At 39.5% G+C, this 17562-nt stretch overlaps 1 protein-coding gene across 1 annotated transcript in view; it reads right to left on the reverse strand.

Annotated features, from left to right (window-relative positions):
- Positions 1–17562, reverse strand: part of LMO7 (LIM domain 7) — a 287243-nt gene that overhangs the window by 83498 nt on the left and 186183 nt on the right. Inside the window, exons 7-15 of the mRNA XM_082248131.1 lie at positions 17346–17538; positions 11021–11273; positions 10571–10711; positions 10070–10342; positions 9292–9447; positions 8411–9097; positions 7763–7792; positions 3717–3834; positions 1438–1580 (exon numbers count right to left, since the gene is read on the reverse strand). Of these exons, the coding sequence (XP_082104257.1) occupies positions 1438–1580; positions 3717–3834; positions 7763–7792; positions 8411–9097; positions 9292–9447; positions 10070–10342; positions 10571–10711; positions 11021–11273; positions 17346–17538 (1994 nt within the window). The remainder of the gene's footprint in view (positions 1–1437; positions 1581–3716; positions 3835–7762; positions 7793–8410; positions 9098–9291; positions 9448–10069; positions 10343–10570; positions 10712–11020; positions 11274–17345; positions 17539–17562) is intronic.

Consider the following 17562-nt stretch of genomic DNA (forward strand, 5'->3'; position numbering starts at 1 on the left):
CTTAGTAGAGTGTGCCTTGAAAGGGAAAGGAGGAACCAGGCCCTTAAAGCAATAGGCCTGAACCACCGTCTGATCCATCTGAAACTAGGCAGAGAAAAAAAAAACTGAGTGCCTATAGCTGAGTGGGTTTACCCCCTGGGACTGCCCATAGGCATAGTCAAGCTTTTTCCTGCCTTGTGTCCTACTCCTGTAGGGGGCAGTATAACCCAATGGTTAAGAAGAATCAGGAGCTGTGTCCGTCAATGAACGAAAAAGAAAAAGGGGATTCATTACAGAGATAAAACTATTATTGTCCCACTCTACAAGACTCTGCTCCGCCCGCATCTCAAGTATGCCGTCCAGTTCTGGGCACCGGTCCTCAGGAAGGATGTGCTGGAACTGGACAGAGTCGAGAGAAGGGAAACAAAGATAATTAGGGGGAATGGAGGACATCAGCTATAAGGAAAGACTACTAGCATTGAACTTATTCTCTCTGGAAAGGAGACACTTGAGAGGGGATATATCAATGTACAAATACCGTACTGGCGACTCTAGCATAGGGAACAAACATTTCAGCGAAAGGAAATTTGAAAAGACATAAGGCCATTCACTAAAATTAGAAGAGAAGCAGTTTAATCTTAAACTGCGTAAAGGGTTCTTTGCTGTCAGAGCAGTAAAGATGTGGAATTCTCTTCAACAAACAGTAATATCAGCAGGGAGAATCAATAGTTTAAAAAAACTATTAGATGGGCACCTTAACGTCCACAACATACAGGGGTATACGATGTACTGTTAACTGCAAATACACATATCATAGGTTGAACTGGACGGACTGGTGTATTTTTTCAACCTCACTATGTAACTATATGAAAATCACAGTGCCTTGCATGGAATTTTACTTCTTGTATGTACCCTACTTTACTCAGAATGACAACTAAAGATGCACAGGACGAAAAAAAAATTTGTTTGGTTTCAGATTTTTTCATGAAGTTAATCATTTAGTTTCATCATAGTCGTTATGTTAGAGTTCGTGATACACAGAACAGATTGATGAATCTCCCACCTCAACTACGGTACTGTATTTTGACAGCCTGCCCTGTCTGCTGTAAAAATACCCAAACTGCAACAGTATCTAACCCAGTGCAGCTACTTTTATGGCAGACAGTTTCCCACCTGGCTCTATCAATTTTTCAATTTCAGAGAGGTTAAGCGGGAGGCAACCGACAGAGCTGCAAGGAGAGCAAATTTTGTGCAGTGTATGACCAGCTTAACGCTACAAAAATTCATAGTGTCTGTTTCCCGTCAGAAGGATTTACTAAAATAGGGGGGGGGGGGGGAAATCCTTACAGGCCATAACAAAAACCTGATAGTGGCTCTAACCATCTTCTAATCTCTACAAAGTAAAATTTTTTGGCTGGGTTCGGCCTTTAACCATGTCGTTCACACATGCAAACTTACCTCTCTTTACGCATTACTTCGAATGTCTTATAAGTCCTTTCAGAAGGTATATTTGTAATCTTTTCAATTTCTTCTCTTTCATCCTTCTTCTTCTGAAGATCTGTTGTGAAACTTTTCCTGCGATTTTTCCATTTAGCCAGGTCCTTAGCAAGTAAAATTAAAGAAAAAACATGTATTTGTCAAATTTCAGAAAATGAATAACCTTTGCACAAACCCATAATGTTTTACTGTGATAAATGGCAGTACTAGTACTTTTTTTTTTTTTTTTAAACGGGTTATATTCAAGAAGCGGGTTAAGGCCAGCATGAAGCTCATCATATAGGTCAGAATGGGTTTGTCTGTTGGCCTTGTGACAAAGGAGAATTTGGAATATATTTTCTTTAACCTGCTAGTTAAATTTTTTTTCCAATTGTGTCATTCTAAGATCTTTTGTGGAGTTTTGAATACTTAAATTGGACCTTGCATGAAAAAAGTCACTTGGCCTCATCGCTGACTCCTGAAAAGCAGAGTTTGCCATATCTCACAATGTGCTTAAACCAAATGCAGGCACCCATTCCTGTGAGGTTTGGAACATTTAACTTTCCTAGGATGCAGTTTTAAAAACCAGTGAGGTCACTGCAATCGGTCAACGGCCATCAGCACAGGAAACAGCCAGAAGCCAGGGTTCAAGCAAATATTTTTTCCCTTTTTCCTCCCATTTAATTTTTCTTCCCTTTTTATATATTTTTTTTAACTTGGGGAACGAAGGAATCTCAGGTAAACATACCTTGCAATTAAGTAGAATAGCTATAAATCTGGCAGTTTAATACTTTATCGCAGTGGTCCATAACCCTTTTGGCACCAGGGGCCAGTTTCGTGGCAGGCAATTTTTCCAGGGACCAGTGTGGACGGGACCACACGGGAAATTTATGGAGCCAGTCTTCAGCCCCCCATCACGCCACAACCCACCTTTACAGTGTCCACAGCCCCCTCTTTACATCCCAGTTCCTTCTGGGAAGCAGTCCCACAGTGTCCTCCATTCCTTTTCACATCACACCCCCCCTCTTCTTTACATTACAGTTCAGTCTCCCTTTACATTAATGTACATGCACTCTAAAGGGGAACATGGATGTAACGGGGGGCTGCACTGTAAAGGGGGTACTGTGATATAAAGAGGACTACACTGTAAAGGGACACTAATAATTGCAGTGTCCCTTTACAGCGCAGTCCCCTTTTTGTCACAGTGCCCCTTGCATTTACAGACCCCCCCCCCCGCCCGTCACAGTGCCCCTTGCAATCACAGCCCCCTGTCACAGTGCCCCTTGCAATTACAGCCCCTCTGCCACAGTGCCCCTTGCAATTACAGCCCCTCTGCCACAGTGCCCCTTGCAATTACAGCCCCTCTGCCACAGTGCCCCTTGCAGTCATGCTTCCCTCCCTCACTGTCCCATCACACTGTCCCATTCCAGTGTCTGCCTCCCCTGCCCAGTCCTACCTGTGGCAGAGTAGAGCTAATTTTTAGTCGTGTGCCTATTCCCAGGTCTCCTGCCCCCACCACTGATGTCATCCCTTTAAAGCAGGGCAGGGGGCTGTAGGAGTTGCAGATCTGGACAGAGGGTGGGAGCTACCAAAACCTATGTTAACAAGTGGGTGATTACCCCGCTTGTTAATATTAAAGTCTCCAGCTCCTCCCACCTCCCTGCCGATAGGAGGACATTAGTGGCAGAGCCAGAGACCTGGGAGAAGACACACGGGCTCAGTGATACAGCCGCACAACAGGAGGTGAGCGGCAGCTGTGGTCTGTGATAGTCCTGTCAGGATCGTGGCTGCCGCTCACCTCTGCTATGAGGCTGGCCAGCAACAGTCCATGGACAATTACTGGTCTGCAGCCTGGAGGTTGGGGACACCTGCTGTAAAGAATATCTAAAGCGTGAACTTTTTTTTTTTTTTTTAAGTTTTGGCAGTAAAACCATGTTATTTATTTATTTATTTTTAGAGGGGGTCCCTTTACTTTGTTTTCCACTCTGTCAGCATGGGGAAATATCTGCAAATAAACATGTCCTCCAGAAATGCCCCCCTTGAAAAGAATTCCCCTTTAATTCAATTCCAGTGACACATTTTTTCCACTTTTAATAACATAGGTCAAAAGAACAGAAAATGAATCCCACAGAAATAAAGCAAAACTAGACAGAGGTTATAACCCTTCCCTACTGTATAAAAGATAACCCTTTAGCTTTAGATACACTTTAATGTAATGAAGGAGTAGTGAAACAGCAGAAGGTATTGCCCAGTGCACTTACATCTTGCCACTTCTGATCCTGCTCTTGTATCTGGCTTTTTATTTTTTGCATTTCTTCAAAGCGAATTTTTCTCATTTCTTGAAGTTCTTCTGCACTGCAGTTTTCAACTGATTTGCTCCTATTAGTGTATATATATATATATTTAAATTTGAAATCAGGATTCAGATTTAAAAAATAAATAAAAATGTATACAATATATCATAACTGACTATACAAATCACCTTAACTTTCAAAAACATTTAACACAATAGATTTTATCAAATTCATAAAATTCCAAAGTGTTTACACAAAGAAAGTTAAAGTCATGCATAAAGAAATTAATGCAAAAGCAAAGTTAAGCTCTACATACATACTGGTAATTAAAGCAAAGCTTTAAACTTTATTCAACCTAATTTGAGCAATGCCTTCCCAAAAGATCGAAAGCATATGTTAATATTGCAGAGCCCTACATAATTGTGTGTTTTTAAAAGATATGTACTCAAGCATGTATTTGTCTCATGCATGCTGGACATTTTTCAGCTGCTTTTGGGGGCTTCTGGCAGCTTTTTTTCCTGCCTTTAAACACCCCTGCATGTTAGCATATGTGGCCATACATTAGAGGCAGGGTTAAAAAAAAAAAAAACAAAAAAAAAACACTGCCAGTGTGTCCAAGAGCAGTAGAGTTTTGGCAGAAAAAAAACTTGAAGCTTCTAAAAACGCACGTTTAGCGCCTGAGTCAATTTATTCCAGTGGCTAGAATTATTCTGACCAATGAAATGAAAAACACCCAAATGCTTGACATGCCTAAATGTATTACACACTTTTACATGTGTTATTTTGGTTTTTTTGCCAAAATGCCCCTGCCAGGAGGAAAGACATCTAGGAGAAAAGTTAAAATGTCCAGTGTGCATGAGGCCTTAAATGGAACTCAAGCTAAAAAGTTTCTTTATTTTACTGCTTGGAAAGTGCAAAATAGGAAAACTGGCAGATTTTCATTGCAAATCCCACCTCTTCCAATTACAGTAATATACAAGGCAAGGAGAAAAATTACATAATTAAGCTGTCGAGAATTTAAAATTCCAGTTTGTAAACTGGCGATACTCATTTAGGTCATGTGTTTGTTGCTGGACAGGCTCATTAAACAACTAGAGGATACTGGGCAGCTAGGACTATTTGGAGAATGTCAACTGGTCACATGCACAATGATAGCCAAAAAGGAATGTGAAACATTTAAAGACGGCATTCATTAAAGCTTTTATGCTTGTCTAAAGTGCAGTCTAAGTGGATCAGCCTGAACTGTAGATAAAAACTCAAGGGTTCTTAGGACAATTACCAGACTAGTGTAACAATAACCCGTTTACCTGCTTCAACAACAGGTTTATTTTGGGATCTCTGGATACAAGTTTTGAGCTTGACTACATTACCGACCACATAAGGCTTAACATCTTTATTTAGTAGTGATAAATATACATATTTTGTTTAACAAAAACAAAGGCAATTTGCTGGACCAAGATGCACAATAATTTGTGTTCTATAAAGTAATAAAGTAAACATTATAGCTTTCTGCTGGTAACATCTAATCCCTCAGTATACATAAAAACCGCTGTTTCGCAGCAAGAACGCTGTACAGAAAAATCTTTTGTGGGGAACAGCAGAAGTTTCAAATGGATGTAACCTGAAGATTCTGGCCATTCCACAAACTACACCACACAGTAATCTATCAATTGCTGCCAGAACAAATACCAATTAATGATGCGTTTCAGCTAGAAGAAATCAATATTATGCACTGTGCTTTGATTAACATTTGAAAGGCTCTTCATTCATCGTCTTCTTTTGCTGCATATTAAGTGGTGTTACAGTTTTAGATTTCTTTCAAAGTAAATGTATTCGATAATAAAACCAGGATAGAAAAAAATAAACCTAAAGATTGCCCTTTTTCATTCAAAAGCCTGTTAAGAGTCCAGAAAAAAAAAAAAGTTTATTAGAAAAATTACTGAACTATTGGATATAATTGCCTAATAAATCGGTATATTGAGGTGTGACCCAGAAAAGTAGGAATTGTTTGTAGTTCATATGGAAGCCAAGGTACTACAAATATACAGAGCCTTGCGAAAGCATTCGGCCCCCTTGAACTTTGCAACCTTTTGCCACATTTCAGGCTTCAAACATAAAGATATAAAACTGTAATTTTTTGAGAAGAGTCAACAAGTGGGACACAATCATGAAGTGGAATGAAATTTATTGGATATTTCAAACTTTGTTAAAGAAAAAACTGAAAAATTGGGCGTACAAAATTATTCAGCCCCTTTACTTTCGGTGCAGCAAACTCTCTCCAGAAGTTCAGTGAGGATCTCTGAATGATCCAATGTTGACCTAAATGACTAATGATGATAAATAGAATCCACCTGTGTGTAATCAAGTCTCCGTTTAAAGCGCAGAGAGCATCATGAAGAACAAGGAACACACCAGGCAGGTCCGAGATACTGTTGTAGAGAAGTTTAAAGCCGGATTTGGATACAAAAAGATTTCCCAAGCTTTAAACATCCCAAGGAGCACTGTGCAAGCGATAATATTGAAATGGTAGTATCAGACCACTGCAAATCTACGAAGACCTGGCGGTCCCTCTAAACTTTCAGCTCATACAAGGAGAAGACTGATCAGAGATGCAGCCAAGAGGCCCATGATCACTCTGGATGAACTGCAGAGATCTATAGCGGAGGAGGGAGACCCTGTCCATAGGACAACAATCAGTCGTATACTGCACAAATCTGGCCTTTATGGAAGAGTGGCAAGAAGAAAGCCATTTCTTAAAAGATATCCATAAAAAGTGTTGTTTAAAGTTTGCCACAAGCCACCTGGGAGACACACCAAACATGTGGAAGAAGGTTCTCTGGTCAGATGAAACCAAAATCGAACTTTTTGGCAACAATGCAAAATGTTACGTTTGGCGTAAAAGCAACACAGGTCATCACCCTGAACACACCATCCCCACTGTCAAACATGGTGGTGGCAGCATCATGGTTTGGGCCTGCTTTTCTTCAGCAGGGACAGAGAAGATAGTTAAAATTGATGGGGAGATGGATGGAGCCAAATACAGGGCCATTCTGGAAGAAAACCTGATGGAGTCTGCAAAAGACCTGAGACTGGGACGGAGATTTGTCTTCCAACAAGACAATGATCCAAAACATAAAGCAAAATCTACAATGGAATGGTTCACAAATAAACATATCCAGGTGTTAGAATGCCCAAGTCAAAGTCCAGACCTGAATCCAATCGAGAATCTGTGGAAAGAACTGAAAACTGCTGTTCACAAACGCTCTCCATCCAACCTCACTGAGCTCGAGCTGTTTTGCAAGGAGGAATGGGCAAAAATTTCAGTCTCTCGATGTGCAAAACTGATAGAGACATACCCCAAGCGACTTACAGCTGTAATCGCAGCAAAAGATGGCGCTACAAAGTATTAACTTAAGGGGGCTGAATAATTTTGCACGCCCAATTTTTCAGTTTTTTATTTGTTAAAAAAGTTTGAAATATCCAATAAATTTCGTTCCACTTCATGATTGTGTCCCACTTGTTGATTCTTCACAAACAAATTACAGTTTTATATCTTTATGTTTGAAGCCTGAAATGTGGCAAAAGGTCGCAAAGTTCAAGGGGGGCTGAATACTTTCGCAAGGCACAGTAAAAACACTTTTTCTAGTCCATTCAGTGTTTTCAGTAGTGCTCCATCTTTAAGAATGTTTCAGACTTTAAATGGGTAAACTGGTGAAGCAATCCAAGCACAAGTATTCAAATTTTTCACTTACCCATTTTAGTCACCACTGCAACATTTCATAATAAATGCCAAAACAAACAGCCACACACAGCTTGCTAGGCAATAAATTCCTAAGGAGCAGATGTTTCTATTAGTATTTTAAAGCTTAGCAAGTAAAAAGCTGCATGCATATATGCCCTGCACCCCTGCCAAGTCATAACTGGATGTCACAAGTTAGTGAATATAAAAGTAACACCATTACTGCATAAAAAGGAATAATACATCCTTTTCGCATAAATTGTTAAAAACATACCCACTGTCAATGGAAAGTTTTTCCCGCAGTCTGAGAAACCAGAGAGAAAATAATGTGTTTGCATTATTATCAAAAAAATTTATTTTTACATAAAATCAAAAAGCAGATCACACAACATATTAGTAACATGTAGACACAAACCAATTATTTTTCTTAGTTTTCATGGTCAACAAATGTATTTATATTTTCATTGTGGTAATAAATTTAAATGGTGGATTCACACTGTTCCATATGGATCGCGGCATGCTTGGTAATATGCTCGACTGCAGCACAAGGATATGAACCACAGGCATGGGAAAGATTGGGATTTCTACCTTTAATGCATCTTCAAACACCAAATTGCATGTGTTTTGCTGCATGCAAAAGGAAAAATGAGACTAGGTCCCAATATTTAAAAAAAAAAAAAATGAAGGGTAAGTATTAAGTTTACAAATAAACATAATTGTAGAATGATAGTAGTTACAGATGCAAAGTCACACTCCGGTAACAGCCTGCATATAGAGTATCAGGTGAATGTTTTTTTGCCCTGAAAACCAGGTCGATAGATACATAAAAAAAGACCCCAAATACACAGAATACTAACTTAACAAATACCACACCAATATACAGAACGGAGCTTGCTTTCATGCACATAACACAGGGTCTGACCTTTCCACCAACTGGCGCTTCTTGTGTCTGATTTTGCTAGCCTCTCTAATTGAGTCCCACTTTTTTAGATCTTCCTCACTGCAAGGACCCGAGGTGAAATGTTTTGGTGTTGTTGCTAGGGATGACTGACACAACTGAACTTTTCGAGTCAACATGTCATCTTTTCTTAGTTTTTCAGAAGGATTAAGTACTCTTCCCTGGTTATCTTCCTTTTCAGGTCCTTTGGGTTTCTTTACCAAACAGAGAAACTTTGACTGTATTTCTTCAGGAAGGGTCAACGGATCTGGAAATGGGACTGCATTGTAAATTTCTGGTGCACCTGAGAGATGAACTTCTTTAGGCTCAGACTGAGCTCTACGCACAATCATGTCATCTTTTACCAAATCAGGAAGATCTTCTGTTTCTTTATTTTGTAGCACAATGTCTTTTTCAATTTCCAGTACTTGATTTAAAGGGGTTCCAAGATTGATTACTTGATTGAGGTGAAATGTTCCAGTTTTACGTGCAAACAAATCATCATTTTCTAGATCTGGTATTGTATATATGCCATGTTCCGATTGAGTATTTGTTGATATTGGAAGAAAGTGTATTAGTCTAGGACCAGATGTCGGGTCAATTTTTGCTTTATTTTCAGAAGACATGAAATCAGAGGTCATTTTCTGAAGAGCCTGAAGTATTAAAAATTGACTGCAACGTCCAAAAAGTGAAACAAAAAAGCTATATCAGATTAGATATAAAATGATGTTCTCTACAATTACTGTTCCCTAAAATGCTCTAAACAAGATCAAACTAAACATAACACAATTATGGTTATGGTTTAAATGGTTATAGGAAGGTAAAAACACACATTTCCAACATGCAAATCATGCTATCGTCACCACCTTGGCTTTTCTGATGGATCCACTGTATTCTTGCCTTCTTTACGGTTACTGATGTCTGATGGATCTTCAAATTCCTTATTTTGCAGCACATCAGTTTTGAGCTTTAAAACTGATGCAATACCAGATGTCCATTCACTGTCCTCCATGGCTCGCTTACTGTAGTCATTGCAATAAAAGGTTAAATGAGAATCTGGTTTGTAGGTTTTAGGATTTTCAGGTATCACAGCAATACTACTACACACTTATGAAAACATGAGAAAGATATCTGCTACAATGGTACCTGATAGAAATGACAGGCAATCCTGCAATCCTTATTGTAACAAAACACATTTCCACCTCTAAAAGTGTTGAGCAGATAGATGGTGGACAGTCACTCAGTTTTTATTTTGACCCACTCGGCTCCATGAGAAGCTTTGCAAAAGAATTCCTATGTCTGCACGCAAGAACTATACCGTACTATCCATGAAGTGAGACTCTATAGCATGAGGGTAGAGCCAAGACCACAGGTGGGGGGGGTCGGAGTCTTCCCTCAAACACATACATGGCTTTGGAATAGCATGTGCCAATAGTATTATAACTTGTTGCAGATATACTGCAGAGAACAAATAAGAGCAGGCTTCATTGCTTTTGGTTTCATTATGTAGATGTTCTAAACTCATTCAGGTAGCAACAAACAAATCTTGATGCTCAGGTTTTAAACCTCTAGTTCGCATGCATCTACGCTGGTCCTACGTAAAATTGATAATGTACATGAACAGCCAAAAAATGGAACACGAACCTGAATCCCTGAAATTCATTGTACCAATGACGAGAAGATGTTCTAGTCCGCATTGTTTTCAGGGCTTGAACCTCCATTTTTTCAGACTTGTGCAGAAATGCCCTGTCCTTCAAATGAGTTGGAGGTAGACTGACTTTTCTAGCATAGAAGTCATCCTTGATAATATTTGGAAGTTCTCTTGAAAATTCTTCATCTTCATCTGAAGATAATCTAACATAACCTATATGTTTTTTTTGGCCATCTTGGCTCTTCGGAATCAATTCTTGGTTTTGGCTAATGTACAAAAAGGGCCAATCGGTTACTCTTGATGTCAAGTTTATTTTCTTCTCGGCATGCTTTTAATAAATACAACACAGCAAACATTAAGTTTGTCTTACCAGACAACCACTTACAAATCCATACCAAAAAGCCTTATATTTGTCAAACAAGTAGTAATAGCTGAAAATTCACACATTGTGAAGGCAATATGCATAGTCCAATGGCTAACTTCATAACTCTGACCTGAAAGGTTTCACAGAGTCTATTTTGACCGGAGCGTGGAGAATGGAACTTGCAGCTGGCTTGGCATTTATGCGAAACTTTCTTTGCGCTAAATCATCAAGTACCAAATCGGGTAACTTCCCATCATCGTCAGAATCTGAACTGCTTCAAAAATGTTTTACAGATTAATTTTCTTTGTCTAAATAACTTGTTTTTGCAAAGTCCCCTAACGTTCTGGACTTGTGAAGCAGATGTCATGTAAATATTTGAAATGTAGTAACAGTTATAGCATTAATATACATAAATATATAAAATATATATGTTAGTGCTAAAGGCAATACATTAAGCCATTTAAAATGATCATGTAAACATAAAAGTTTATTACAAACCGTGCAGTTTTTCAAACCTACATATGTAGTAATAAGAGGGATTATAACCAGCCAGCCATCATACATATAAAAACAGACATACCTGGAAAATGTCCCATCTGGCTCGGTGAAGACTGGGTTCGCCCAGCTCCTTCTGTTTTCCTCATTCCTATCCACTTTCTTCTTCCTCAGGGGTGCTGGCATGTAATTTATCTGTTTTGTTTTACTTGGAAGGAACTGGTTAAAATTAGCAGCTGCTTTGGGCTCCACTGCAGTAGAACGTCTGAAAGACATCTCGGTTTTATTCAAGTCCTGCATTTTGTAGGTTAGTTCGGACTCTGCGTCGCTTTCCCCACCTAAAAGATTACGGTAAATAAAAATGGAAATCGTTTTATTTTCTTAATTTCGTCCAGCAACAACAAACTGTATATAACCATAAAATGGAAAAATACAATAGAAGGATGAAGTATTATCAACAAAACTTGTAAACTTTTAATGTTTTTTTTTATAGACAATACAAATATGTTTGGATTTTGCAGTAACAATTGTATTAGGAGCTTGATACAAGTTTGGGACTGGCAGTAACTCAGCTAAAGATGGCAGTTTCCTTTTTTTGCATTTATTGCACTTAAAGCCTAACTCTAACCAACTTTACATTTTATACTTGGATAGTATGGGAAAGAGTAAACATTGCTGTCAGGTTTTATTTTTCGGTCTTTGATCCTATTGTGGAGATTTTCTCATGTACTCTCCCACTGACACCCAAACCTGGTCATCACTGGTACAGAAAAGCCCGGACAATAAAAGCATTAATCGGAAGGAAGTGCTAATCCTCACTGCTGAAGGTGATATTATGCACTCTTCAGCAAGTATTCTAAATCAGATCAGAAGATGCCCCAAGAGAGTGACATCACCCTCACTTAGGTGCCACAGGCAGAAGCCATGTATAAGTATGTGTATTTAAGGTTAACATTTGAATTATTAAGCAGATGTTGCATTTTAATTATAGTTTTCAGTTTTTAAACGTATGTTTATACCTTTAACTCTCTTTGCTTTTCTCCCAAACTGTCTGTGTGTCATTTACAGGAGTAGTCCCTCTGTAGCAAATAAAAAATCAATTGCCCTTCTTTCTGGTCTGATATTTGGAGGTTAATAAAAATGTACTTAAAGTAGTTCCAAGGGTTTTTACTTTTGATGTGTTGCCTGCATTAAGGTAAAAACCTTCTAGATACATCTCCCTCCCACCCCCTTTTAAACCCTTCATGCCTAGGCATGTTTCTGACACTTGCTTACAAGTTCAAAATCAGTATTTTTTGCTAGTAAATTACTTATAACCCCCAAACATTTTTCATTTTTATTATATATATAAGCAGAGACACTATAAAATAAAATGGTGATCATTGAAAAATTATATGTCACACTTTATTTGCGCAGCGGTCTTTCATATGTACTTTCTTTGGAAGAAATACATTTTCATGAACTAAAAATAAAAAAAAACCCCATAAAAATAGCTAAATTTTTTTGTATAATGTGAAAGAATGTTACGCCGAGTGAATAGATACCCAACATGTCATGATTTCTAATTGGGCACACTCGTGGAATGACAAATTACGGTACTTAAAAATATTGATAGACTTCGCTTTAAACATTTTTTAACAGTAACCTGTTTAGATTTACAGAGGAGGTCTAGTTCTACAATTATTGCTCTTGCTCCATGTGTGGTTTGAACACCGTTTACATTTGCGGGCGTGACTTATGTATGCGTTCTCATCTGCGTGCGAGCATGGAGGGATAGGGCGTTTTAAATTGGTTTATTTTTTAGTATTTTCTTTTTTAAAAAACAGTACCGGCAGGAACGTCCCTTTCCGCTGCTTGTAATAACGGCAGCTTACAGCTGCAGGGATCACCCTGGTACAACCCCTTGAAGCCGAAGGACACACATTTGCTTTACGTCGGTGTGAAAGGATTAAATACTTACCTGAGCTGATCTAATGCTGCTCTTTCTGCCCCTTCTCACTGAACTCAGAGCAGTGGGAGCCATTGGCAAGTGGCTTTCTGGGGTGGGGGTACTCAAAGAGGGCAGGAGCCAAAACCATTACCCAGCGCAGATAAGTATGAGGTTTGATATTTTTTAAAAACTGAAATTTATTATCCCTTTAAATATAAAAAGGGTTGCACTACACTAAAGTCGGCCATACACTGTTGTGACAAATTTCTTATTTAATCCAGTAGTCTGAATGATAAAAAAAAAAACAGATTCCACACAAAGTAGATGGAGGAATCCCCACCACGCTGGGACACTGTATCCGGACAGTGGCACCTTGCACTGTCAGAATACACTGATCAGTGGCTGTCTGAAAATTTTCCAACATGCCCCTACAACAGATGTCCAACAACTGATTTCTGTTGAGCCGAAGAGAACCCACATTTCAGTCTGTGTTATAGCCAGCTTAAGCCTTTCAATAAACCTCTAAACTATTGCAATTGTTTGAAAAGCCAATTTAAAAGAAATGTAGTGGGGAGAAAAAAAAAACAAACACTAAGGCCCCTTTCACACGGGCTTTCCAATCAGGCCCGACTGTCAGTTTTTTCAGGCGGACCTGATCGGATGCTCCATGCACTCCTATGGAGCAGCGGATGTCAGCGGTGACATCTCCACTGACACCCGCTGCTATCCGATCCTGTTCGTGAAATCCAGATGGATGGAAACCCTATTTTTCATCTGTCTGGAGGATCGGATTGCATTGGATGAAAATCAACAGGCGGTCCATTTTCACCCAATCTCCCATAGAGGAGAGCGGGGATCTTACAGTTCCATCTCTGCAAAGTAAGCAGGGACGAACCTGTCATCCGCCTGCTCAGCGGGGATCAGCGGATCGATCCCCGCTGAGCATTAGCAGAAGGTAGGTCAGGGCAGGAGCAGCCTGGTGTGTAACCACATCCCTAGATTTATCACAAAAAAAGGCCCGCTTTTTTTCCCTGCTGAGCAAAACGGAGTCCGCCGGGCTTTTTTCAAATTAATTCTTCATGGTCTATATAACTGGGAGAGTGGTGGTGATGTGCCATTTACCTGCATACTGCAGAAAGTTAAAAGGTTTGGATTGTTTACAAGTTATTTCATTTTTTCTCTGCCTCTAAATGCAAAAGAACACTAACTCAAGCACATGCAAAAACAAGACCTGAGGCCTCAGATTCTCTCTTTGTACTGTTCCAAACAAAAAGAAGTGGAGGATAGGAGTATTAGCCATCATTCAACTGTTGTGTGTAAAGTTGGGAATAAATATATTTTAGGCAAAACTATTCTAGATTGTCTTAATATGAAAACAAACTCTGCTGCCTGAGAACCTAAAGTCCATATAAAGCTGGCCATTAGATTGATCCAAATTTGGCCAGTTCAGCAGTAACCAGACTTATTTCAATCCATGCATGGGCACCCCTTTTTGACAGAAGTCAATCATTAGATTGACTTTTGTTGAACAGAAATGTTGTAAAACTTATGTTTTGGGAGCAAATGGATTCCCCAAAACGGAGGTGCCTGTGTGAAAGGGGCCATAGGATGTCTGTTTTCCTGGTCCTCACCTGAATTACCTACTCAATACATATTAAGTATATAAGTAAAGTTTGTTGTGCATCTGGATCTCTTACTATGTAAATTATCAACGTGATGGGCATGGTCAGATCTAAGGATGTGCTGGGGTGAGCTGCACCCCCCCTGATTTCTGTTGCGCCCCTCTACACCACGAATGCTGTACCTGGCCTATGTACGCCTCCCATACCTGCACTGCACACAGCCTGGGTTCAAGCAGCAGAGATCCTCCGCCCCACACAGCACGTAGCAGAGATTGTATTCTCTTACACATAGCCTCAATCACACATTGTGCAGCTGGCTACCGCAGCTGCACTGCTGTTCTAACCAGGGCAGTTCACAGGTCAGAACTACAACATAAAAGCCAGCAACACACTGTGCAGCTCGTAGCTGTGTGTAAGGGAATGCAATCTCATCTATGTGCTGTGTGGGGAGGAGAAGCTTTGCCAAGTGCCGCACTGGTCCCTGTCCTCTGCCCAGCCCACACTGACCCCTGTCCTCCACCCAGCTCGCACTGACCTGTCCTCTGCACTACTGTCTCCCACTCTATGCTTTGCTAACCCCTGTACACTGCCCTGCTGACCATTTTCTTCTGCTTTACTGGCCCCTGTACACTGCCCTACAAACTACTGACCTCCCTTCCTCTGCCCCTCTGGCCTTTTTTTTACCGCACTGAAACAGAGCGGACAGATCCAGCCCTGCTGTGGGGAAGGCTTCAATCTTCTGGAAAAAAAGGAGGTGCATGGGATTATAGAAGTGTCTTTAGAAAATTACACATTTCAGAAATTAGGGGAAATAAAAAAAAATGAAAAAGGCCACGCAAACTAAATAATAAAAGGTGTGTCAGGCAAGGTATCAGGCTTAGATTTTATTGTTCATTTATCTATCGTCATGGTTTTTGTAGTACTTGACTTCTCTACTTAGAAAAAAAAAAGCTAGATGATCGAAAAACAAGTTCGTCACAAAGTAAAAAACAACCATTCTGCAATGTTAAATTGTCAAGTCTGCTCTATTTAAAAACACATACAAAAGATGAACAACACTATGCAGGTTACTTATTCAGAAGAAGTGGACTGTATGCACAATAGGATATTAAGTAAAAGAGCACAGCCCAAATAAAACAAAGGCCTGAATCTCTTCTTAAAATATCGCAATGAACCATGAAAACCGTACCGTGATAAAGTCTCAAGTCAATATTTCATTCCCTCCCTAATACTCCAAAAGGAAAACATGCACGTATAAGGTGTGTGCAAATAAAGAACACCAAAATGCCAAACAAAATGACGCTGGTAACAGACAAGTCAAATTACTTGTTGATCTTTCTAGAGTTATTCATGGATATGAAATGCTACAACACAAAAAAGATTTTGGGTTTAATCATGAGTCTTTCCTTGCTGTCATATAAATCTTGTCAAGGTTTTTTTTTCCACAAAATCTAAGTTTAAGCTTTCTTCAAAAGGAGTCCCCAATATAATTTAAGATTATTAATAGTGTTCCTCCTAATTTACCAAACCATGCATTGGTTTCTAACTCCAGGATCCACTTACTAGAATCTACCTCGGTTACCACTGCAAAAACACGCTGTGCGCAAGTGGAAAAGTATATATATTTGTTTCTTATAGTATAAGTAGATGCAGCAATGCTACATCAAAGTGTGCCTTTTATATCTGCCAGGAATTCAGCTTTAACTTCCCATAGATTTCAATAGGTTCATATACCAGGGTTGAAGATCTTTGATATATGGCCCTATTTAATTCCATGGGGACAGCGTTAGAGACATTTGTAACAGGTAAAAAATTGTGTGCCACAGCTGTTATACATGGGAAACCGTGGTTTTGGTAAAATATATATTAAAGTTCCTGTTCATTTGTTTAAATTGGTTGAACTATTTGTGTATTTTTTCAGCCTGACCACCTATGTAACTTACCAGAATACAGGTATGTTTTTGTTTTTCCCCCCACCTTCTGTTGACCATTCACAGAAGCCTTTGTATTTTGTTAATAAACTCACATAACACAAAGGTTTCTTTTGGGGGCAAGATGAGAGGAGGTGGGACATAGCAGTTGCACAGACTCTGCTGCTGAGGACGCCGAGGCCATGAAGTCCAGCATTTGGTGCTCCTGGAACTATAGTGATAGCCATCTTCCAGAAGCACAAAAAACCTGTCAGATGTAAATAGAGAGGAGCCCAGGCAGTGGCGCACCCCTAAATGGACTTAACTCATTGTATGCCTGCACTTTTTATTAAGTAGCAAAATTCCTGGAGTTTTACATTAAAGTGGTTCTAAAGAATTAAAGTTTTACCTTAATGTATTCTGTGAATTACAGAAGAAAAAAAAAAAAACACCCTTCTAGCATTAGCCCCCTCCAAATACTTAACTGGCTCATTCTTTGATCCAGAACTGTATCGCTGCACTCTCTTCTCACAGGTCACAGAGGCAGGAGTCATTGGCTTCTACTGCTGTCAATCAAATCCTGTGAGAAGGAAGCCAAGCTTGTGTGTCTTGCATACAGAGCCCAGCTTAGAAGTGAACCCACAAGTGTATGTTCAGGCAGCACACACAAAAGAAGTCCCAGAGCGCTGGCAGGGGACCCCAGAACAGGAGGTTTGGGACCACTCTGTGTAATATCATGTTTATTTTTTTTAAATAAAAATCGCCTTCAATAATGTTTTAAGGGTAAGAATTCAAGGTGGTTTCAAAAGACAACAGAAATTTAAGAAGTGCAGGAACGAATATATGTTTACTGGCAAAATGTATACCAATGTAAAGTAAGCGGTATGTTACTTGTAAAAACAGCAACAGAATAAAGAAAATATTTAAGAGACCTGTTGAGAAACATACCCTCACTGCTTCCTTTAAGGGTTGTATCTGAAGTAAAGCTAGTATAAGACCTGGAGCCAAAGGAGTCCAAGCTGTCCCAAGAGTCGTCCCTTTTATGAGAAGAATCAAGATTTTCCCCTTTTTCGCTGTACCACAAATCACCACAGCCGCTGTCTCTACCGCTTCTCTTCAAACTGCTGGATTCTTCTAGAGCCTGCAAATGATAGTAGAGTTAGTG

The sequence above is a fragment of the Pelophylax lessonae genome, assembly GCF_965119305.1.
Source record: "Pelophylax lessonae genome assembly, chromosome: 2".
Lineage (NCBI taxonomy): Eukaryota > Metazoa > Chordata > Amphibia > Anura > Ranidae > Pelophylax > Pelophylax lessonae.